This window comes from Lithobates pipiens, unplaced genomic scaffold (assembly GCF_037356315.1).
Source record: "Lithobates pipiens isolate NorthernLeopardFrog02 unplaced genomic scaffold, aLitPip1_a1.2 Scaffold_22, whole genome shotgun sequence".
Classification (NCBI taxonomy): Eukaryota; Metazoa; Chordata; class Amphibia; order Anura; family Ranidae; genus Lithobates; species Lithobates pipiens.
In genome coordinates this window covers 6,855,030-6,879,407 of record NW_027507784.1, presented here as the reverse complement: position 1 = coordinate 6,879,407, position 24,378 = coordinate 6,855,030, and the positions used below count along the sequence as shown (strand labels likewise).

The 24,378-nt window shown below is 45.7% G+C and overlaps 1 protein-coding gene across 1 annotated transcript in view; it reads left to right on the top strand.

Moving 5' to 3' along the window:
- The first annotated feature begins 12,128 nt into the window (after positions 1 to 12,128).
- The window catches only part of LOC143925276 (uncharacterized), a 68,916-nt gene continuing 56,666 nt past the window's right edge, over positions 12,129 to 24,378 (top strand). The window contains exons 1-3 of the mRNA XM_077449864.1: positions 12,129 to 12,252; positions 21,946 to 21,972; positions 23,825 to 23,851. Coding sequence (XP_077305990.1) covers positions 12,189 to 12,252; positions 21,946 to 21,972; positions 23,825 to 23,851 — 118 coding nt within the window. The 5' untranslated portion in view covers positions 12,129 to 12,188. The remainder of the gene's footprint in view (positions 12,253 to 21,945; positions 21,973 to 23,824; positions 23,852 to 24,378) is intronic.

The following is a 24,378-nucleotide window of genomic DNA, read 5'->3' as shown; positions in this document are numbered from 1 at the left end:
CGTGTGCCATGCATGACACGTGCGTGATTTTGCCCTGTTTCAATGCGCTAAACAGATTGGCACTGTTGTCACACACCACTTTACCAATTGTCAAATTGAGCGGTGTTAGCCACTGATCTGCCTGTGAATGCAAAGCTGAAAGGAGTGCCGGGCCAGTGTGGCTCTTGGCTTCCAGGCACAACAGACGCAGCACAGCATGGCAATGTCTCACCTGGCATGTCGAATAGGTTCTGGGGAGAAGAAGGGCCAGGCCTCCATGCAATCCGTGGCGGTAAAACCAAATCTACACGGGTGCCACGGGTTACATGCTTGACGGCCGTCAGAAGGTTCACCCAGTGGGCAGTAAAAGTGATATACCTTCCCTGCCCGTGTTTGCTAGACCACGTGTCTGTGGTCAGATGTATCTTGGCACCGACACTGTGTGCCAGAGATACATTCACTTGCCGCTGAACATGGCCATATAGCTCTGGGATGCCCTTCTGTGAGAAATACTTCCTTCCTGGGACCTTCCATTGTGGTGTTCCAATGGCCACAAATTTGCTAAAGGCCTCCGAGTCCAACAGTTTATATGGCAGTAGTTGGCGGGCTCTGACAAGCCAGCCGTCAACCGTTGGGCAAGAGGGTTATCCGGCGTCATCATTTTTTTACGCTCGAACATTAGGCCCACGGAAGCCTGCCTTTTTGCAGAAAAACGTGAGCTTGGCGTGATGGAAGGTGGAGTGGAGGACAATTGTGAGGAGAGAGGAGAAGGAGAAGTAGAAGACGAGGCTGGACGGTGAGAGCCTGGAGTGTGGCTTTGTGTGTTCTGTTGCTCCCACTCGGCTCGGTGATGGCTGCTCATGTGCCTTCTTAAGGCGGTCGTCCCTAGGTGAGTGTTGGGCTTACAGCGACTAATGCGTTGACTATAAAGATTGCAGATGGCAACGCTATTGTCAGCAGCGGACACGTTAAAAAAAGCCCACACTGCGGAGCCATGTGCCGGTGTCCTGGGAGCGCCAGATGTGACGGTACATGGTCAATGACTCGCTCCTGATACATTTGCAGTCTGCTTTGTCCCTCCTGTGCAATGTAAGTTATTCCTGCTTCTCCTCCCTATCTGCTGGTCCATATCTCCCTCTGAACTCCCCTCCTCTTCCTCTCTTGTGGGCACCCACGTGACATCACTAGACACGTCATCATCAACGTCACCTTCCCCACCGCTATAAGTAGAGATCTCGGAGTAGGCAGCAACACCGGGGACCAACCTCCTCCTTGGGCTGATCTGGGTACTGTCGTCAGACTGCTGAGTAGCGGTTGTTGCTACCTCCTCTTCCTGATCCAATACCAAGAGTGGCACCGCGTCAGAAATGTCTTGATATGGATCGGAAAATAATTCCTGTGACTCAAGCGGAAGGTATGTGGTGGTGGTGGTGGTGGTAGTGTCTTTGGGGGTGCACATAGCAGAGAGTGAAGAAGAGGGTGCAGATCGAGAGGATGAGGAGGGTGCAGAAGAGTAAGGCTGAGTGAGCCACTCAACCAAGTCTGGTGCGTCCTTTAAAGTAATTGAACGCACCTTCTGCAACTTCCCACTTTGGCTCAAGCCTGTTGCTCCTGCCCTACCCCTACCACACCTGCGGAAGGGCCTGCCTCTTCCTCTGCCTGTCATTTTTTAAATCACCCTGTGACAAAACTCTCAGTCCCTATACCGATGAAGGACTGCTGTAGTATAGGGCAGCGGTCAGCAGTAGTGCACCTCAACCCTATATATTGTGGACCTATACCAGTCCTTATAGAATAGCAGACTGTACCTCACTCAACCCTATGTACTGTAGCACCCTACACCAGGTAGAATAATTTTTTTTTTCGTTCTATATTGTTCGCTTTCTAAGCAAAGTGTGGGATATGGGAACTCGGATATGATGATCGAATTCCACAACCAGGTTATTATCTTACATATAAGATATGTATAATGAGTAAACTAAAGTGACGAATGGCAGACTTACAGTATGTCATATTTACTATGTCATATTACTTTATTTAAAGTGGTTGTAAACCCATGGGGGTGGGGGGGGGGAAGAAACCTGCAAGGCAAAGGCATAATGAGCTAGTATGCATAGCATACTAGCTCATTATGAATAACTTACCTGAGAACGAAGCCCCCGAAGCGGTCCTCCGTCTTCATGTCTGACGCTGCCATGGATCCCGAAGTGGCTTCCGGGTCACTGCGCACGGGAGCCGACACTCGCGGCATATCGCCGCTGTCTACGGCAGTGGCTGTCTGTTTGGAAATATCTCCTAAACCGTGTAGGTTTAGGAGATATGTCTTGGACCTACAGGTAAGCCTTAATCTAGGCTTACCTGTAGGTCAAAGTGGTTTGTAAGGGTTTACAACCACTTTAAGGTTTGCTTGGCATTGTATTGTTGTAATGCGATCACTGCTTTTCAATAAAACTTTATTGCATACAAAAAACATAAGTGCAAAAAAAAATCAAAAGCAAACTGCATAGGTGTGAACCCGGCCTAATAAATGAAAAATAAAAAAAAATAAAAAGTGGTATAATAATATAATAAAACGATCATTTATGTCATTCAAATTTTAAATTTTTTTTTTATTGAAACTATTCACAGTATTCTGCTTAGAAAGTCAAAAGCAGCCGTACTGACCTTGTTCAAACATTCCTAGCCACCCTCCCCTTGGGGCACAGACAGGAGAATTACGAGAAGCTGATAATAATATGCCTGAGAAGAACTCCGCTCACCTTTGGCAGGAAGAAAAATGTTGCAGAGTAAATCCCGTCAACGTCAAGTTCTGCTACACCGGGGCCTTCGCCATCATCGTACCTTCCACAGAGCATCGCCCAATGAGGCTTCCTCCGACCGTTTTTTTTTTTCGACAGAGTTCCGCTGAAACGGTCTTGCCTACACACGATCACACCAAAGTCTGATCATTTAGAACGCAGTGACGTGCAACACTTACGACTGGACTAGAAAAAAGGAAGTTCAATAGCCGGTAGCCAATAGCTGCCCTTGCGTCATTTTTTTTTGGGTCAGTCAGACTGGCACACAGACGAAGCATTTTTCCCCCGATAGGAATTAATTCCATCGGAAAGATTTAAAACATGTTCTATTTCTAAAAAAATTAAATAAAAATAAAAAGTCAGATGAAGCCCCACACACGATTGTAATATCCGATGAAATGATTCCGTTGGATCTTTTCTGCTGGAAAGTCCGAGCGTGTGTGCACAGCATAAGGTGGAGTATTCCATGTTACCCACTTGACCTCCGAAAGATTTAACCCCTCCCCCACTTTCATGACCAGGCCATTTTTTTTTTTTGCGATACGGCACTGCATCACTTTAACTGGCAATTATGTGGCCGTACGACTTTGTACCCAAATAAAATGTATGTCCCCCCCCCCCCCCCGACAAATAGAGCTTTTTCTTCTGGTGGTATTTGATCACCTCTGTGTTTTGTTTTTTGCGGAAAAAAAAAAAAAAAAAAAAACGTAAATTAAGAAAAAAAATAAACTATATATATTTTTTTTACTTTCTGCTATATAACATTTCCAATAAAAAAAAAAAAAAAAAGAAGTAAAAATCGAATTTCTTCATCAATTTAGGCCGATATGTATATGACTACATTTTTTGGGAAAAAAAAATAAAATATATATATATAAAAAAAATTCCAATAAGTGTAAAATGATAGGGATGGCCGAACTGTTCACCCAGCGATCGGTTCGCGGCGAATTTTGTGTGTTTGCGATTCACCCGATCGGCAGACTATTCTTTCACAAAGAATAGTCGTGAAAGAATCCGCTGTTCGCCCGGCGGATATATGTGTTTATACAGTGTGAAAGAACTTTGACCCATGATGACATATCCATCATGGGGTACAGGACAGCCAATTGAGACATTTCAGCACATGGACAATTGGACATTCCCCCTAACCTATAAATACACCCGATCCGGCGGCCATTTTACATTCTGTCTTATGTCAGTGTAGGGAGAGGACGCTGTGTGCAGCAGGGAGAGACTGTAGTGACACAAATCACTAACTATTAGGTCCACAAAAGGCCTTTTAAAGGACTGGTATAAGTGTAGTACAGTATATAGGGTTCAGTGCACTGCTGTGCTGGTGATTGCTGAGTGCACTGCTGACTGATTCTGCAGCAGTCCTTTATCAGTGTAGGGACTGAGGGACAGGCTGCAAATCACTAGCTACTAGGTCCACAAAGGTCCTTTTAAGGACTGGTATAGGTGTACTATTTGGTGTGCAGTATATAGGTGTGTAATACACGTATAAAATACTTGCACATATAGAAAGCATAGTATAGTGCATTTCCATTGTGCAGCATTGTGACTGCTGAGCGGTTCTGCAGCGATACTACAAAGAGTGACAAGCGCAATAAAAAAAGTATTATAACTGGTGTGATAGACCAGTGGCCCCCCAAAATGACAGATTGAAGCGGGGTGTTATATACCTTCTTCCACATACATACTGCACTTCTCTAGACACTTTTGTCACAGGGTGATTTAAAAAATGACAGGCAGAGGAAGAGGCAGGCCCTTCCGCAGGGGTGGTAGGGGTAGGGCAGGAGCAACAGGCTTGAGCCAAAGTGGAAAATTGCAGAAGGTGTGTGCGATTACGTCAAAGGATGCACCAGACTTGGTTGAGTGGCTCACTAAGCCTTACTCTTCTGCACCCTCCTCACCCTCTCGATCTGCACCCTCTTCTTCACTCTCTGCTGTGTGCACCTCCAAAGACACTACCACCAACACCACCACCGCAATATACCTTCCCCTTGAGTCACAGGAATTATTTTCCGATCCATCGCAAGACATTTCCGATGCGTAGCCACTCTTGGCATTGGATCAGGAAGAGGAGGTAGCAACAACCGCCACTCAGCAGTCTGACGACTCAGAGATCTCTACTTATAGCGGTGGGGAAGGTGACATTGATGATGACGTGTCTAGTGATGTCACGTGGGTGCCCACAAGAGAGGAAGGCGAGGGGAGTTCAGAGGGAGATATGGACCAGCAGATAGGGAGGAGAAGCAGGAATAACTTACATTGCACAGGAGGGACAAAGCAGACTGCAAATGTATCAGGAGCGAGTCATCGACCATGTACGGTCACATCTGGCGCTTCCAGGATGCCGGCACATGGCTCCGCAGTGTGGGCTTTTTTTAACGTGTCCGCTGCTGGCAATAGTGTTGCCATCTGCAATCTTTGCAGTCAACGCATTAGTCGCGGTAAGCCCAACACTCACCTAGGGACAACCGCCTTAAGAAGGCACATGAGCAGCCATCACCGAGCCCAGTGGGAGCAACGGAACACACAAAGTCACACTCCAGGCTCTCACCGTCCAGCCTCGTCTTCTACTTCTCCTTCTCCTCTCTCCTCACAATTGTCCTCCACTCCACCTTCCATCATGCCATCCTCACGTTTTTCTGCAAAAAGGCAGGCTTCCATGGGCCAAATGTTTGAGCGTAAAAAAATGATGATACCGGATAACCCTCTTGCCCAACGGTTGACAGCTGGCTTGTCAGAACTCATAGCCCGCCAACTACTGCCATATAAACTGGTGGACTCGGAGGCCTTTCGAAAATTTGTGGCCATTGGAACACCACAATGGAAGGTCCCAGGAAGGAAGTATTTCTCGGAGAAGGGCATCCCAGAGCTATATGGCCATGTTCACTGGGTGAACCTTCTGACGGCCATCAAATATGTAACCCGTGGCACCCGTGTAGATTTGGTTTTACCGCCATGGATTGCATGCAGGCCTGACTCTTCTTCTCCTCCTCCTCCTACTCCATCCTCCTCCCTCTCCTCCTCGGCTGACTCCTCCTTTTCCGCTGCTAGCGTCTCTTCCTCTGCGCCGCCCAAGCTCCCCAGAACCTATTCGATATGCCAGGTGAGACGTTGCCATGCCGTGCTGCGTCTGTTGTGCCTGGAAGCCAAGAGCCACACTGGCCCGGCACTCCTTTCAGCTTTGCGTTCACAGGCAGATCAGTGGCTAACACCGCTCAATTTGACAGTTGGTAAAGTGGTGTGTGACAATGGTGCCAATCTGCTAAGAGCATTGAAACAGGGCAAAATTACGTATGTGCCATGCATGGCACACGTCTTAAACTTGGTCGTGCAGCGATTCGTTGTCAAATACCCTGGGGTCCAGGACATCTTGCGGCAGGCAAGGAAAATCTCGGCCCATTTCAGAAGATCTTACACGGCTATGGCTCGCCTTGCTGACATTCAGCGGCGACACAATCTGCCGGTCAGATGTCTTAGTTGCGATTGCCTGACGCGATGGAACTCAACCTTCTATATGCTTGATAGGCTGCTCCAGCAGAAACGTGCAGTTAACTCTACCTGTATGAACTCTGCAGAACAGGTTCTGGGGAGCTGTTTTTTTTTTCACCGCGCCAGTGTGGCTGCTCATGGGCGATGCATGCAGACTTCTGAGGCCATTTGATAAGATCACCAAACTGGTCAGTCGCAGCCATGGCGCCATCAGTGACATGGTACCTTATGCCTTCTTTATGGAGCGTGCATTGCGTTGTGTCATTGATCAAGCTGTGGAGGAGCAGGAGCGGGAAGATGAGGGAGTGGCAATGCTGGATGAATTCCCAGGGGGGGATACTCTATTTGAGACAAGTGAACAACAGAAGTCTGAAGAGGAGTCAGAGGAGGATGGTGCCGGGGCGGATGAGGAGGAGCAAGAAGAGCATGCTTTAAACCTTTCTGGGATCCCTGTTGTGCGTGGATGGGGAGAGGAGAATGAAGAGGACGACATTATCCTGAATGATGAGCAGGAGCCAGGCCACCACACCGCTTCACCGTTTAGTGCAAATGGGGGCCTTCATGCTCCAGTGTTTTAACAGGGACCCCCGTATAAAAAGCATAAAGGTCAAGGACCAGGACTGGGTGGCAACGTACTTAGACCCCCAGTACAAAACACAAAATGGTGGAAATGTTACCACCATCACAGAGGGCTGTCAGAATGCAGCACTTCCAGGCCTTGCTTCGAGAAATGCTGCATTCTGCTTTTGCGTGCGCTGGCAGAGGAGCAATTCCCACTCCCAGAGAAGGAGTTGCGGGTACCAATCCAACAGCGCCTGCAAGAAGAGGCCGGTTTGAAGATGTGTTGGTGACTTCTGATATGAGGTCATTCTTTTAGCTGACCCATCGACAGGTGTCATCCGGATCCAGCATCAGGGAACGCCTAGACCGTCAGGTGTCCGACTACATGGGGTTAATGGCCGATGTGGACGCTCTGAGGAGTGATGAACCCCTGGACTACTGGGTGGGCAGGCTTGACCTCTGGCCAGAGCTTGCCCAATTTGCAATGGAACTGTTGGCTTGCCCCTCGTCCAGTGTCCTGTCCGAAAGGACGTTCAGCGCAGCAGGGGGGATCATGACCGATAAGCGTACTCGCCTAGCTCACAACAGTGTTAACTACCTCACATTTCTAAAAATGAATGAGGCATGGATCTCGGAGGAATTCAACACATGTGACCAGTAGACCATGTATATCTCTATAAACTATTTATTTAATCGAGCACACAGACCTTTTTTCTACATTTGGCTCACTTCCTTGTAAAAAAAAAAGCACACTGTACTATATGCCCGTACCCTCCTGTTTGAAGAGGTTTAGCGGTGTCATATTTTTGGGGCCCAGCAGCAAGTTGCTGTTATCAGTGCTGCTGTTAGTGCTTTCTATCTCGGTGCTGGTGTCAGTGCACTCAATCACGGTACTGGTGTCAGTGCACTCAATCACGGTGCTGGTGTCAGTGCACTCAATCACGGTGGTGGTGTCATTGCACTAAATCACGGTGGTGGTGTCATTGCACTCAATTACGGTGGTGGTGTCATTGCACTCTATCACGGGGTGGTGTCATTGCACTCTATCACGGGGTGGTGTCATTGCACTCTATCACGGTGCTGGTGTCAGTGCACTCTATCACGGTGCTGGTGTCAGTGCACTCTATCACGGGGTGGTGTCATTGCACTCTATCACGGTGCTGGTGTCAGTGCACTCTATCACGGTGCTGGTGTCAGTGCACTCTATCACGGGGGTGGTTTCAGTGCACTCTATCACAGAGGTGGTGTCAGTGCACTCTATCACGGGGGTGGTGTCAGTGCACTCTATCACGGTGTTGGTGTCAGTGCTCTATATCACGGTGCTGGTGTCAGTGCACTCTATCACGGTGCTGGTGTCAGTGCACTCTATCACGGTGCTGGTGATCATCTCCTGCACCCTCTTCATAGCCTACCCTGACCTTGCCATTCCTCCATTGCCCTCATGCCCTCCTGAGTCCTGAAAAGATTTTTTTTATTACTTTTTTTTTACATTTGTTTTTTTAGGAGCCCTATTGGAGGGGTTTGGTGAAACATCCACGGGTCTAAACAGACCCCTGATGTCTCACTTTTGAGACAGAGAAAGGGACTGAGGACAGGGATTCCCCAGTCTCTTTCTCTGCAGCCAGGCAGCAGGGGAAATCTGCCCAGCACAGGGTGATTAGGGCGTGCCCAGGCACACCTGGCACACCCTGTGCGCACGCCTATGTATTATAGTATAGTAAATTTAGGGATCTAAAACCTGAAATGGAAAAGGACATACATTTTATTTGGCTACAGGATTGGATGACTGCGGAGTTGTCAGTTAAAATAACGCAGTGTCGTATCGCAAAAAATGGCCTGGTCATGAAGGGGGGGGGTAAAATCTTCTGCAGGTGAAGTGGTTAACCACTTAAGGACCACCCATCATGTACGTCGCCTGTTTGAAGTGGAATATGGTTGTTATGGCAGCGGCTAGCTTCAACAGTGGATGGTCCGCTTTCAGATAAAAGTGGTCTCAGCGGCGGATTAGCCGCAAGAGCAATTTCATGGGGGGGGGGCAGAAGAGGGCCCCCCACCTCCCGCTGTGCTCCGGTGGTCTCCACCGCTTCCTGGAGCCGCTTGCCACGGAGAAGATCGGGTCCTCTCTCCTCTGAGACATGGAGCTGAGTGAGAGAAAAATGGCTCCTGCCCCCCCTCCGGGGCTTCCCCGGGCTCGCCCGTACGATCTGCGAACAGGAGAAAGAATACGCCGTTCTGGATGTTGATCATAGAGCTTTCCAGTGACCAGATGGTTCCCAGGCGGGACGCTATGATGTCATGTCTGGCTCGTGGAAGTAATCAAAGTCGGGGACTTGCCTGGAAAGAAACTTTGCCTATGGAGATTTTTACGTACCAAAGTTTGGCGCTATTCCACGAGTGTGCGCAATTTTAAACCGTGACACGTTAGGTATCTATTTACTCGGCGTAACATTATCTTTGACATTATCCCAAAAAAATAAAATGGGTCTAACTTTACCATACCACCAAACATTTTGAGATGGGAATGAGGGACACCTACTAGCAAATGTATGTGGGCATAGGACACGTCCCCCCATCACGCCCCTTAACCACTTCCCGACCAGCGCACGGCGATGTACGTCGGTAGAATGGCACAGACAGGCAAATGGGCGTACAGGTATGTCCCTTTAAATTTGCCATCGTGCCGGTCGGGACCTCCATGAGTCGGATCGCAGGTCCCGCGGACTCGATCGCTACGGGCATACCCACGATTATCTCACAGGGAGGCTGAACGGGGAGTTGCTAAAGTAAACAAGCATCTCCCCGTTCTGCCTAGCAACAGTGTCACTGATCTCTGCTCCCTGTGATTGGAGCAGAGATCAGTGATGTGCAAAACACAGCCACGCCCCCCACAGTTAGCAACACGCCCCCAGGACACACTTAGCCCCTACACTGCCACCTAGTGGTTAACCCCTTCACTGCCAGTGTCATTTACACAGGAATCACTGCATTTATATAGCACTGATTGGTGTATAAATGACAATGGTCCCAAAAATGTGTCAAAAATGTCCGATGTGTCCGCCATAATTTCGCAGTCACAATAAAAATCGCTGATCGCCGCCATTACTAGTAAAAAAAAAAAAATATTAATAAAAATGCCATAAAACTATCCCCTATTTTGTAAACGCTATAACTTTTGCGCAAACCAATCAATAATCGCTTATTGCGATTTTTTTTACCAAAAATATGTAGAAGAATATGTATCGGCCTAAACTGAGGAAAAAAAATGTTTTATATATATTTTTGGGGGAGATTTATTATAACATAAAGTAAAAAATATTTAAAAAATTTTTTTCAAAAAATAAAAACCGCAGGGGTGATCAAATACCATCAAAAGAAAGCTCTATTTGTGGGGGGGGGGAGGACATCACCGCGCAATTGTCAGTTAAAGCGACGCAGTGCCGAATCGCAAAAAAAAGTGGTCTGGTTTTTGGCCAGCAAAATGGTCAGGGAGCTGAAAGTGGTTAAAGGGGACAAAAAAAAGGGTTAATTAAATCCACAAGGGCTTTTTTTTTTTTTACCGCCAATATTCCTTTGTATTGGCTTTTAAAATTTACAAATGTAGCAATTTAGAAATCAATGAAAGGTTTAGCACCGGGAAACACTTTTTGAAAGATAAAAAAGTGCATTTTATATACAACTATAGAGATCAGACCAAAATGAGGGACGAATGAGGAGGGAAGAGGGACTGAAGGACATTGCTCCAAATCCGGGACAGTCCCTCCAAATCCGGGACAGTTGGGAGCCATGGCTTTACTGTTTTGTTATTTTTTTAATTCATGAAACTGTTTTGTTTTCCAAACAAAAAGCGTTTCAAAAATTGTTGCGCGAATACCGTGTGACATAAAAAGTTGCAACGATCGCCATTTTTTTCTCTAGGGTCTCTGCTAAAAACAAAAACAAAAAAAACATATATACTGTAATGTTTGGAGACGACGGCGGAGGCGATCTAATTCTTTTTAAGTCAATGGTATGGAGACGAGTGAGGGGAAAGATGGTCCCCACCTGTCTCCATATCGTTGCAGGGCGGAAGCGACGTCAAAACATCACAAAAAAAAAAAAAAAACATGACAGGACCTCTTAAATATGAGATCTGGGGGGGGGGGGGTCAAAAATACCTCATATTTACACAAAAATGGAAAAAAAAAAAAATGTCATAAAAAAATAAATAAAAAATAAAATGTCCCTTTTAAGAGCCTAGGGGCGGCCGTAGCTCTTAAAAGGAACATTTTATTTTTTATTTATTTTTTTATGACATCTTTTGGTTTTTTTTTTGCATTTTTGTGTAAATATGAGGTATTTTTGACCCCCCAGATCTCATATTTAAGAGGTCCTGTCATGTTTTTTTTTTTTTCTTGTAATAGGAATAAAAGTGACACAATTTCTTTTTTTTTTTAAAACAGTGTAAAAATAAAAAATAAAAAGGTAAAATAAATAAGGAAAAAAAATATATAAACACGCCCCGTCCCGGCGAGCTCGCCTGCAGAAGCGAACGCATACGTAAGTAGCACCCCCGCATATGAAAACGGTGGTCAAACCACACATGTGAGGTATCGCCGCGATCGGTAGAGCGAGAGCAATAATTCTACCCCTAGACCTCCTCTGTAAAACGCAAAACATGCAACCTGTAGGATTTTTAAAACGTTGCCTATGGAGATTTTTGAGGGTAAAAGTTTGCCGCCATTCCACGAGCGGGCTCGATTTTAAAGCCTGACATGTTGGGTATCAATTTACTCGCCGTAACATTATCTTTCACAATAAAAAAATAAATAAATCGGGCTGACTTTACTGGTGTCTTATTTTTTTTAATTCAAATAAGTATTTTTTCCCCCAAAAAAGTATGCTTGTAAGACCGCTGCGCAAATACGGTGTGACAGAAAGTCTTGCAATGACCGCCATTTTATTTTTTAGGGTGTTAGAAAAAAAATAAAAAATAAAGTGATTGTATAGCAAAAAAAAAAAAAAACTTGTTTTTTAACTTTTGTGCTTACTTTGTAAACAACAAATCTCAAGTCCTTAAGTGGTTAAAATATTTTTTTAGGAATAAAATGAAGGGGAGAGATTGTAGATCTTATGTAATTTACTGGTACAAAAGTTGAAGCATTTCTGGAGGGACAGTCCCGAGGACAGGACTAACGACATTCTTTGTTGTTTTGATGGTAACTAAAAAGGAGGAGGAAGCAAAAAAAAAAAAAAAAACACAACGGTAAAAGGCGATGTAAGAATTTTGACGTCTTTAGTGGAGTTGGAAATCTCTTTGTGAACAGACGGCGTTGGGAACAGAAAGGAGTGATAGGCAACGTGGACTCCAGGATGAGAGAGCGAACGTCTCTCCTGGTCCTCCTGGTCCTCTTGTATGCCTCCCGCGGGACGACACGTGAGTAGATTCAAGAATTTCAGAATTTTCCTCTTGACAACTTCTATATACTGTGCTTTGTATGGTACATAAATCGGACCGTTATTACATTGGCCTGTTACAGGGCTGGACTGGGAAAGAAATTTGGCCCTGGACTTCATCCAGACCGGCCCCCTTACATCAGAGTGCCCCATCAGCACCCCCTTACATCAGAGTGCCCCATCAGCACCCCCTTACATCAGAGTGCCCCATCAGCGCCCCCTTACATCAGAGTGCCCCATCAGCACCCCCTTTCATCAGAGTGCCCCATCAGCGCCCCCTTACATCAGAGTGTCCCATCAGCACCCCCTTACATCAGAGTGCCCCATCAGCACCCCCTTACATCAGAGTGCCCCATCAGCACCCCCATCAGCAGCCCCCTTACATCAGTGTCCCATCAGCAGCCCCCTTACATCAGTGTCCCATCAGCAGCCCCCTTACATCAGTGTCCCATCAGCAGCCCCCTTACATCAGTGTCCCATCAGCAGCCCCCTTACATCAGTGTCCCATCAGCAGCCCCCTTACATCAGTGTCCCATCAGCAGCCCCCTTACATCAGTGTCCCATCAGCAGCCCCCTTACATCAGTCTCCCATCAGCAGCCCCCTTACATCAGTGTCCCATCAGCAGCCCCCTTACATCAGTCTCCCATCAGCAGCCCCCTTACATCAGAGTGGCCCACTGAGCCATCGGCCCACCGGGAAACTCTCGATAGTCCCGATGGTCAGTACATGCCTGGCCTGTTATAAATAGAATTGCGCCATGCTCTACACGCTCAATTTTCTTCAGCTGAGATACTCTTTCCTTCCACTCCTGTTTTGGATAAAGTTAGTACAAACAATGTCAACTAAGGGTCTTACCTCTGTGACCCATAGGGGACTGTAAGATAAGTTCCTATTGAATTTTCCCATTCACTCCATGGCTGGGAAGGAACAAGATATTGGACCCTCTCCCTGAAGAGGCCAGGGATCATATCCTTCGGTCTTTCCCTCACGTTTTTTCCTCTCTCTCTCTCTCTCCATCAAATAGATTGCCTCCGATTTTCATCCTCCAGGGGTTATACAGAACTCCTTCAATTTTTGAAAGGTATAGGCTCGAGACCCGAGCCAACTTGTGCTAGGTGTTGTAATACAGGTACATTGATACATCTTTTTGCGGCAGTGTCCCAAACTCCAGACGGTGCCATCTCAACCACTTAAGGACCAGCCTCGTTTTGGAATTTAGGTGTTTACATGATTAAAACAGGTTTTTTTTTTTTTTTTGCTAGAAAATTACTTAGAACCCCCAAACATGATATATTTTTTTTCTAACACCCTAGAGCAAGGGTGCTCAACCTGTGGCTCTCCAGCTGTTGCAAAACTACAAGTCCCATCATGCCTCTGCCTCTGGGTGTCATGCTTGTGGCTGTCGGAGTCTTGCTATGCCTCATGGGACTTGTAGTTCCGCAACAGCTAGAGAGCCACAGGTTGAGCACCCCTTCCCTAGAGAATAAGTAGCGATATGTGAGTATCGCCTCTGATTCACATAAATTAAATAACGTATAGGTACCATCATCCAGGATTCACACGCTAGAGAATAAAAATGGCGGTCATAGATACGTCTTTTACTCGCTTGTCCCGCAGACCTGGACATTTGTTGTCTGCTTTCTACCTCTTCTTTTTTTCTTTTTTTTTCTTTTTTTTCTGGTAGTAGTAATCGATCCAGTATGACATACATCTTTAACTGACATTGTTTATTTGTTTGTTTATTTGTACTACAAATTACTTTATGCACCTCACCTGGGTATGCCCAATTGGTGCGGTTTTGTGAAAACCCATCTTCTCTTAACCCACTAAAAAAATGTAAATTTATAAAAAAAAAAAAAAAAAAAATGGCGGTCATTGCAATACCTATTTTCACACCGTATTTGCTCAGCGGTCTTACAAGCGCACTTTTTTTTTGGGAAAAAAAATCATTTTTTTTTTTTTTAATAAAAAAATAAGACAGCAGTAAATTTAGTCCAATTTATTTTTCTTTATATTGTGAAAGATAATGTTACGTCGAATAAATTGATACCCAACATGTCACGCTTCAAAAATTGCACCCCTTTCGTGGAATGGCGTCAAACTTTTGCCCTCAAAAATATCCATAGGCGACATTTAAAAAAAAAATTCTACAGGTTGCATGTTTTGTGTTACAGAGGGGGTCTAGAGCTAGAATTATCGTTCTTGCACTAGCGATCGCAGCGATACCTCACATGTGTGGTTTGATCACCGTTTTCATATGCAGGCGCTACTCACGTATGCGTTCGCTTCTGCGCGCGAGCTCTTCGGGACGGGGCGCTTTAAAAAGATTTTTTTTTTCTTATTTGTTTTACTTTATTTATTTTTTTCACTGTTTAAAAAAAATAAAAAAAATGTGTGACTTTTATTCCTATTACAAGGTAATGTAAACATCCCTGGTAATAGAATAAAGCATGACAGGTCCTCTTGAATATGAAATCTGGGGGGTCAAAAAGTCCTCAAATCTCATATTTGGACTAAAATGCAAAAAAAATAAAAAAATAATTGTCATTTGAAAAAAATCACAACAGAGAAATGTGCCTTTAAGGGGTATGGGCTTTAGTGATGTTTTGACGTCGCTTCCGCCCTCCTATGGTATAGAGATGGGTGGGGGCCATCTTAGCCTCACTCATCTCCATACCCAGCACAGGAAAGGACCCATTTGCCTCCGCCGCTACCGACGGCTCGGGTAAGCCAGAGGGTGCAGGAGAGCGGCGGGAGGGGGGAGACCAACATTATCGTAAAGAGGACCGGCTCCTGAGAAGATGGATATCTCGGTTGTGGCAGCAGCTGGTTTCTAGCACAGAAATATATGTATATGTACAGGAGACGGTTGGTAAGTGGTTAAGAGCATTATAGGCCCCCGGGCAATACAGTGCACTGGGGCCCTGTCTACACAATCACACACGATTGCCCAGGAGGAGATAGCGTGTTATTTATTATTGGCCTTGGAGCTATTGCTTTGCAGTGTTTTTTTGGTTGAATAATAATAATAATTTGATTGGGTATATTTTCTATATTTTTGGATGCATAGAATGCACCTTTTGGTTGAGTTGTATTGGCAGATATCATGTCCAATTTTTTTTTTTTTTTTTTTTTAATGCACAATAAAACAAATTGTGTAGAATAATACTTGGCTGTGTGTTTTACTTCAAATAACAGTTTGTATATTTATAATGTAACTGCCGACTACCAATGTAATATTGGCAAGGGACACCAACATAGTTGTATCTTTTATCTTAAAAACTCCGGGATAATGGTGTTGTGGTAACTTGCCCAAAAAAAAAAAAGCATAACAATATTTTCGATATCACTAGAAAAAAAAAAAGCCTTTGAAACTTTGTTTGCAATAACTCCATCAGTGTCACCAAAAAAACCGAAAACAGAGTGGCAGGCAAGAGGCCCAGAAAGAGAACAAGTAAGAGGGTTGTGTAAAGAGGAGGTGGGAAAGGAGAAGGAAGGTCCTCCAGGCTGGGGGATGGGGCTGTTGGACCCACATTCAGACAACCTCAGAATTCTCCCATCTGACTATCTCCCCAACTTAACCGTTTAATTGCACTCTTCAATACCCCAAACATGTGTGTATGTATATGCATGTATATATCTATATATAGCTATATATCTATCTATCTATCTATCTATCTATCTATCTATCTATCTATCTATCTATCTATCTATCTATCTATTTATCTATCTATCTATCTATCTATCTATATATATATATATATATATATGTGTGTGTGTGTGTGTGTGTGTGTGTATATATATATATATATATATATATATATATATATACACACACACACAAATATACACATATATATATATATAAATATATATATATATATATATATATATATATATATATATATATATACACACACACACACACACACACACACACACACACACACACAGGGCTGGCCTGGGACAAAAATTTGGCCCTGGACTTCATCCAGACCGGGCCACTTTAATTTTGCGAACACGCCCAAAAACAGTATATATATATGCTGTTGGGGAGTGGGGTGGAGGACACAGAGGGACAGTGTGGGTGGTGGAGGACACAGGGGACACTGTGGGGGGGGGGGGGGGGTAAGACATAGTTGAACACCGTGGGGGGTGGAGGACACAGTTGGACATAGTGGGCGGTGGAGGACACAGGAGGGTGGAGGACATAGTGGGGGTGGGGGGTGGAGGAAAGAGTGTGGGTGGGGGGTGGAGGACACAGTGTGGGTGGAGGACATAGTGGGGTGGAGGACACAGGGGGACACAGTGGGAGGTGGAGGACACAGTGTGGGTGAAGGACACAGTGGGGGGTGGAGGACACAGTGGGGGGTGGAGGACACAGTGGGGGTGGAGGACAGAGGGGGACAGTGTGGGTGGTGGAGAGCACAGGTGGACACTGTGGGGGGGGGGGGGGGGTGCAGGTCACAGTTGAACACTGTGGGGGTGGAGGACACAGTTGGACATAGTGGGCGGTGGAGGACACAGGGGGGTGGAGGACACAGTGATGGGTGGAGGACTTAGTGGGGGCGGAGGACACAGGGGGACACAGTGTGGGTGAAGGACATAGTGGGGGGTGGAGGACACAGTGAGGGTGGAGAACAGAGGGCGACAGTGTGGGGGGGTGGAGGACAGAGGGGGAAAGCATGGGGGGGAACAGGAGAGTATCATGGGGCCTCCTGTGATCCTGTTGGAACCATTACTTTGACAGGCTGTCACTCAAAGTGGCCCACTGAGCCATCGGCCCACCGGGAAACTCCCGGTAGTCCCAATGGCCAGTACATGCCTGCACACATACATATATATCTCCAGTAACTCATAAACAAGTATTAAGTGATCAAAACATATTACACAAATATAATTATACAATACATTTATTAATAAATTGTCCAAACATCTGACAATTCAACACCACTGTGATATGTGCCAGAAACCAGAATTTATTTTAATTTTTTATGTTTTTATTGAGGTTTCTGCATATTACATGAGATTAAATCACGAACAATATAGCAATTTGCGTTTGAAGTGAAATTTTACCAATGAGGTGTATACAGAATAAAAGAGACTCATATCGGTAGTCATATAAACCAGTTAATACAGATAACTATAGAAGTCCCTGGATCTAGGTGAGCAAGAGGTGCGATCTTGTTGAAACAATTGTGGGATTCCACTAGATGTTTATCGGGAAAGCGGATTTGCCACCAAGACACCCATACACCCCTATCGGGAACTATGTGTGGGTGGGGGCTCTACCGGTCAGTGTCAGAAGCCAAAATTTATATAAATCACAATATACTGTATAGTCCATTAGAAGAAATCTCTCTGTGACGATAGTGATCCCTTGCAGATGGTTATGTTGTATAGCGATCCACCCAAATCAAACGCGGTTGTTCCACCACCTTCCAAAATTCACCCTCACCAAATCGTGGTAGAATATGAGCCTGATCAATACAACGATCTTGAATCCCCCTAATTGGGTTACTCCTGTGGCACCAGACCGATACAGCGGCATTCCTCCGTTTACTCTATTAGCTTCACCAAACTCCTCTCTCGTGTAATCAAATAAATAACCATCATTGCGCAACATCCCAAATATTTATTCAGTTAAAGAATCCAATAAAGGTTACACTCACATTTAAAAGTGCCGTCAGACCGGCACTAAGTCTATCCGGCCTGTGTGTTCCGCCGCTCCACCTTATAGAGCCGGTCCAAGCCTCAATCTCGATATGGATCAGGTGCCGGATGTGATGTCAGCATCGCTCGTCTAGCCTCAACATGTTTTGCATTAATTATGCGTCATCAGGAATACCCCAAACATATCTTACCCCACATCGATCTCAGCTGGAGGACTGCATACAGACTCAAGTTCACATTTTGTAACAACCTCCCCAACATTCACCCTAAGGGCCTATTGACACCAATATGCATTATGAGGGAGAGTTGGAGAAACGACCCCTCTTCCTCCATGCCTGGTCCTGTCTCTTTCCACCCAACTCCCCCGCTCCCCCTCCCCCCTCGTACCTATGGTTGTTTTCTTTTTAATCCTGATTCCCTCTCCCCTTCCTCACCTTCTGACATTCAGAGATTACCGACCATGCACTCAACGCCACTCCAAAAGCCGACTTCTCCCACCATCACCCTCATCGCACAAGAGCCTCCACTACCCATAAGAGGTTTCCATCTCTTTTCTGACGTGCGAACGGACAATCCCACACATGCCGACTACACTACTCAAACTATATCTAGGCACCGAGACTTGTCAGGCTATGATGTGAAACTGGCTCCCTTAGAACTGTCAAAAGTTCATCCCTCTGGTCCACAGACCACGAAGGACACTCAGAACTAAATTCCCTTGCCAGTGATCTTAGTGGTCTCTATGAATGTCAGCTGCCGTACGAAAACACACACACTTCCCTGCATTGCTCACCTCATCACAAGCAGTGGCGGCTGGTGATATATTTTGGGGGGGGAGGCGGGGGCGGCAAACTGTCCACCCACTGCCAACCTCCACGTTCGGTCAGATAAACAGGCACTGACACACACTCCCGGCGGGCTGGGCGATCCCGACGCTTACCCCATCTAGGTCACAGGCAGCGCTTCCTCCTTCGGTGGCTTCACCCCCCCCCCCCCCCCCCCGGTGCTTCACGGGGGGCTTCCTCTGCATTTCCTCCCTCCTCCTCCATGGCAGCCAATAGGATCACTTTTCCTCTCAGCCAATCGGTTGACAGATCTCAGGACCCACTTCTTAAATTGCCAGGAGGAGAATCGAGAAGAAAATAGCGAATATTAATTTGCTATTGTCACACAACTGGGTGGGTGATGCTGCATTTTAACCGACAATTGTGCGGTCATGCAACGCTGTACCCGAGCAAAATTTATATTGTTTTTTTTTTTTTTTTCACACAAATAGAGCTTTGTTTTAGTGTTATTTGATCACCACTGGGTTGTTTATTTTTTTATTACATAAGCAAAAAAAGACAACTTTGAAAAAAAAAAAATAATAATTTTTACTTTCTGCTATAAAAAATATCCCATAAAAAAAAATAATAATAAAAAAATAATATCTCTTAATAAATATTGGACAAAATGTATTCTGACACGTCTTTGGTAAAAAAAAAAAAAAAGCCCAATAAGTGTATATTAATTGGTTCGTGTAATAGTTATAGCCTCTACAAACTCTGGTGTATGTATAGGGGAAATTTTAGGTTTTTAATGTTTTATTTCCTGTAAGTGATCCGCCGTCATGCGAGTGAGTGAGTCTTCTGTAGCAAATTTTTTCCAGACATCGTTCTGCCTGGAGCAGATCATTTTAATTTCTTACTAGTAAAGAATGTCCGCTTTGCATAGTCACTTTGCCTTGACACTGGGGGGGGGGGGCAGAGATTTACTAAAACTGGGGAGTACAAAATCTGGTGCAGCTCTGCATAGAAACCAATCATCTTCCAGGTTTTATTGTCAAAGCTTCATTTTCAGCTTTCAGCACTGTCACACTTTGAAGAACAACTGTACGGTCATGCAACATATGACGTTTTTATCATATACTTCACACAGAGCTTTCTTTTGGTGGTATTTAACCACTTGGCGACCAGCCGCCGTCATTATACTGCGGCAGGTTGGCTCTTTTGTGCAAATCGCCTTAGCTGTACGCCGGTTTCTGCAATAAGTACAGTGGGCGCGTGCGCACAAATGCGTGGCGTGGGTGCCGGAGCCAATGCGCGTGACAGGCGGCCGCGATAATCTAGAGAGCCAGAACTTGTATCTGTCAATGTAAACAAACAGATTCTCATTCTGACAGGGGAGTAGAGAGAGATCTGCTGTTCCTAGAGATCAGGAACAGTGATCTGTCTCCTCCTCCAGTCAGTCCCCTCCCCTTCACAATTAGAAAAACCTCCCATGGAAAACATTTAAACCCTTGATCGCCCCCTAGTGTTAACCCCCTTCCCAACTAGTGTCTATTTCTGTGTAAAAGCGTATAGGCTACACCACTAAACAGGCATATACTGATGACTGTTTTAACCGGGTTTTACACAAATAAATCAAACCTCATGGATGTACCCAATACCTGTCCTTTGCCATTCCTGTTCTGGTGATGCTGACAAGAGACGTTGCTTTCCAGACAGAGTTCATTGATCTGCCCAAGGATTGACATCAAGAGATCATTATGTTCCTCCAGCCACAACCAGCACTGATTTGTGCTGTAACCCCCCCCCCAAAAAAAATGGATCCTGTTTATGTTATATGGCATTGTGCTTGTGCTGTGTAATTTGGCCCTTTCTATTACCTAAAACACCTGGCTGATCCTGCCTGGTGCTGCCCTCCAATGTAAAGTGACCACAGTTTATCATGGCTACTGAGCCCCTGACACTGTGGTCAGTTTACGTACCTCCGTCATCCGCTGTATCTCCTCCCCCTCCCCTACCTGCCTGTCAGCTAGTCTCAGTGCCTTCCCCTCCACTCCTGCTGCTATGGCGGCTGGTGCACCATATTTTTTTTGGGGGACGGCAAACAAACCCCCCGCCAGGTCCGCACTTACCCCATCCAGGTCACGGCTTGCCCAGCATCTCCTCCCGGGCAATCCGGTCTTAAGACCCGCCTCCTGTCCTGATTGGCTGGGAGGAGAAACCGAAAGACAATAGTGAATATTGATTCACTAATGTCACAAGTGGGTGGGTGCTGTAATAGAAGGTATAAACAACTGACTCCATCTTAGATTCTCTTTCATTCACATTAAGTAGAAGTAAACTTTTCCTATATGTGTGTGTTTTACCATAATCAGCTTAAAAGTTTGCATAGAACCCCCACCCTAAGCCCTTGTACACACGGTCGGAGAATCCGTCGGAATGTGTCCTATCGGACCGTGTTGTCGGATAATCCGACTGTGTGTGTGGTCTGCATCGGACTGATTCTGTCGGAATATCCATCGGACCCAATTTTCCAACATGTTGGAAATATTTTCCGACCAACTGCTCCGATCGGACATACTCCGATCATGTGTAGAGAATTTTGATCGGACAAAGTGCCACGCATGCTCAGATCAAATTCCTACATCAAAGCTATTGGCTACTAGCCTGAATGTAGTCCCATCGTAACGAAATTACGTCATCACGTTCTGAATGTTCGGATTTTCCGACAACTTAGTCCGACCGTGTGTATGCAACAGTTTCGGACAAGATCCGACGGGCAAAATCCGATGGACAAAATCCGATGGACAAAATCAGACGAATTTGGTTGGCAGACTGTCCGACCGTGTGTACAGGGGCTTAGGCACTATTGATATTGCTAGATGTTTGCTGCAACATTGGATACCTTGTTTGAGTTCAGATCCACTTTATGAAGGTTACCCAAAGTGTTCCAAGACTAGGGTACAGCCAAGTACTGTGAAGAAGTGCACAGGATGAAAAAAAAAAAAAACAGCTAAGTGTGGTGTCCATGCATCCATTTAGGTGGCCATTTTGGCCATGCCCTGAAGAAAAAAAAACAGGTGGTGCAGACCTATTAACATGTTCTAGTGAGAACGGATGTGATAAAACACAATACAAACATCTTTATGAGAATTATTTTCTAATATAACGAGATGTTTTTTTCTTTTATTTATTCCGGTTTCTATAACGGATCTATTCTTTGCTTATCTAGAGACCACCAGCGGCTCTGTGACCCTCGGTGAGTGTTTTTGTTTTTTACCATCTTTCTGATGTTTTACAGGAAAACTAAGGGCTGCAGTTAGGCAGGTGACTTTTGAGATACCCTGTCATCAGAACATTCTGATTTAAGGTGCAGAACCACTTTAAGGCTCCCTGATTAGTTGCTAGAGGTTACAGCACATTTCTGTTTGTTGATTGGCTGCTATAGATTGCCGTACAGTAATACTGCTCACTGGTTGCTGTAGGTTACAGCACATCTTCTCCTCATTGCAGGGGGGCATGATATACCTATGAATGCTGCCTTTATTTACATATCAATGCCGTTGGCCGCAGCTATTTACATATGAATGCCAGTATTTACATGTAAACACAGGGTCTGCAGGTGAGTCATCTGTACACAACAATAGGGCAGAGCTGGGCAGCATTAGTAGCAGCACGGGACTAAAACTTCAAGGGACAAGGGAATGTAAACTGGGATAGTTGGCAAGTATGAGGCAGCAGCTTTGGGCCCCACAACAATGAAAGGGCCCAGGGCAGCTGCCCCTTTTGCCCTGCCTTAAAGACGGCCCTGATAGCAGCCATTCTCAACCAGGGTTCTGTGGAACCCCGGGGTTCCTCCAGAGGTTTCTGGGGGTTCCTTGAGCTGTGGTTGATGAACCACCTATTTGGTGATGCCTACAGAGTTCAAGGTTCAGCACCACTTAGCAAAGCCAGCAGCATGACTCCAAATATATTTTTAGTTGTCTTTAAGGGTGGCATTCTGAGCACCACTTTAAGGGGGACATTCTTCCTATTGACCACCTGTCATGGTTATGCAGTGATCTTCCTGTGTTTGCTTACCTTCCCCCATGTCTTCAGACTAAGAGGCCAGCCACTTCCACCTGGTGGTTTTTATAACCTCTCCTCTAAGCATGGCTCCACCCCAGGCCCTATCAGGGAGCCCTATATTAACCTGTGCACTGCAGGCCTCAGTGCTGATCAACCATTGTGTATCAGCTTCCTGTTTCCTGCCGTGTGCGCTGCTACTGGTTTCCGTTACTGAATTTGGCGTGTCTTGACTATCCCTGTTTGCCTGTGATCCTGACCTTTTGGCGTGTACCCGACTATTCTTGTCTGCTTGAGGCCCGACCTTGGCTTTGTCCTTCACCATCCTTATCCTCCTGTTGCCTACTGTGGGTGTGAGCTGGGGGACCCTGGGGGTTGCGACCTGGAGCCAGTTGCAGCCAATTCCATCCTCACCACTGGAGGCGCTGGTGAACACCTGCTGGCTCTTAGACTCCGCGCCCCAGGGAATCTTACGCTTTAACCCCGATGGGATCTGTCTCCCGTCTGCAGCAGTCAGCCGTAGGGTCCACAACCTTGCGGTGCACTCCTGATCCCTACGGTGTGTGCACCTGTCACCTCGCCTCCAAGGTGACCTGACACCACCAATATAAGGGGCATTGTTCCTATTGAGCCCTGATTGGTTCCTCGAGACATGAAAATTATTTATTTTTGGGGTTCCTCTGGGATTAAAAGGTTGAGAAAGCCTTGTCTATAGTATTCCAATTCATGATTCCCTACATAAAGGTTATGTAAGGAGGAGAGGGGGAGGTAGAGGAGCTGTGCCATCACAGACAGTAATTAGACATGACCAACTGAGGAGAGGCCTATGGCATGCGAAGAGAGAGGAGAATGCATTGGGGAATTGGCTCTTCTGGAGTGGTCAGATGATCTAATACCTTTATACAAGTCAATAGCAATCATTTATGGCAAGGAAAACATTGCAAGTAACCAATTAAAATGTTTGCTACTTCTATGCTTTTACCTGCATTGTCTTTAAAGTTTTAATTTCATGTTTTATATCTCCGATTGGTTCTTTCCTCTTCCAGAGACCATCAGCAGCTCTCCCGACCCTGGTAAGTGTTTTGGGCATTTAGTTGTCTTTCAGCTATTTTATGGCGGGAAATCGTATGCCCCGTACACACGATCGGAAATTTCGCCAGCAAAAGTCCGATGGGAGCTTTTGGTCGGAAAATGTGACCGTGTGTGTACGCTGCTCCATCCGACTTTTGCTGGCGGACTTCCAGCCAGCAAAAAGATTGAGAGCAGGTTCTCAATTTTTCGGTCGGAAAAAGTGTCCAATCGGAAATTCCGATCGCCTGTACCAATTCTGAGGCGCAAAATTCCTACGCATGCTTGGAAAAATTGAACTTAATTTTTTTTCGGTTTGTCATAGTGTTGTACATCACCACGTTCTTGACGGTTGAAAGTTCAGCGAACTTTTGTGTGACCCGTGTGTATGCAAGCCAAGCTTGAGCGAGATTCCGTCGGAAAAAATATCCCAGATTTTTCTGACGGAAAGTCCGCTCGTGTGTACGCGGCATTAGGATGATATCGGAGGGATTTCCAGATGGTGGGTTTATTTACATTGTAATTTTTGCAG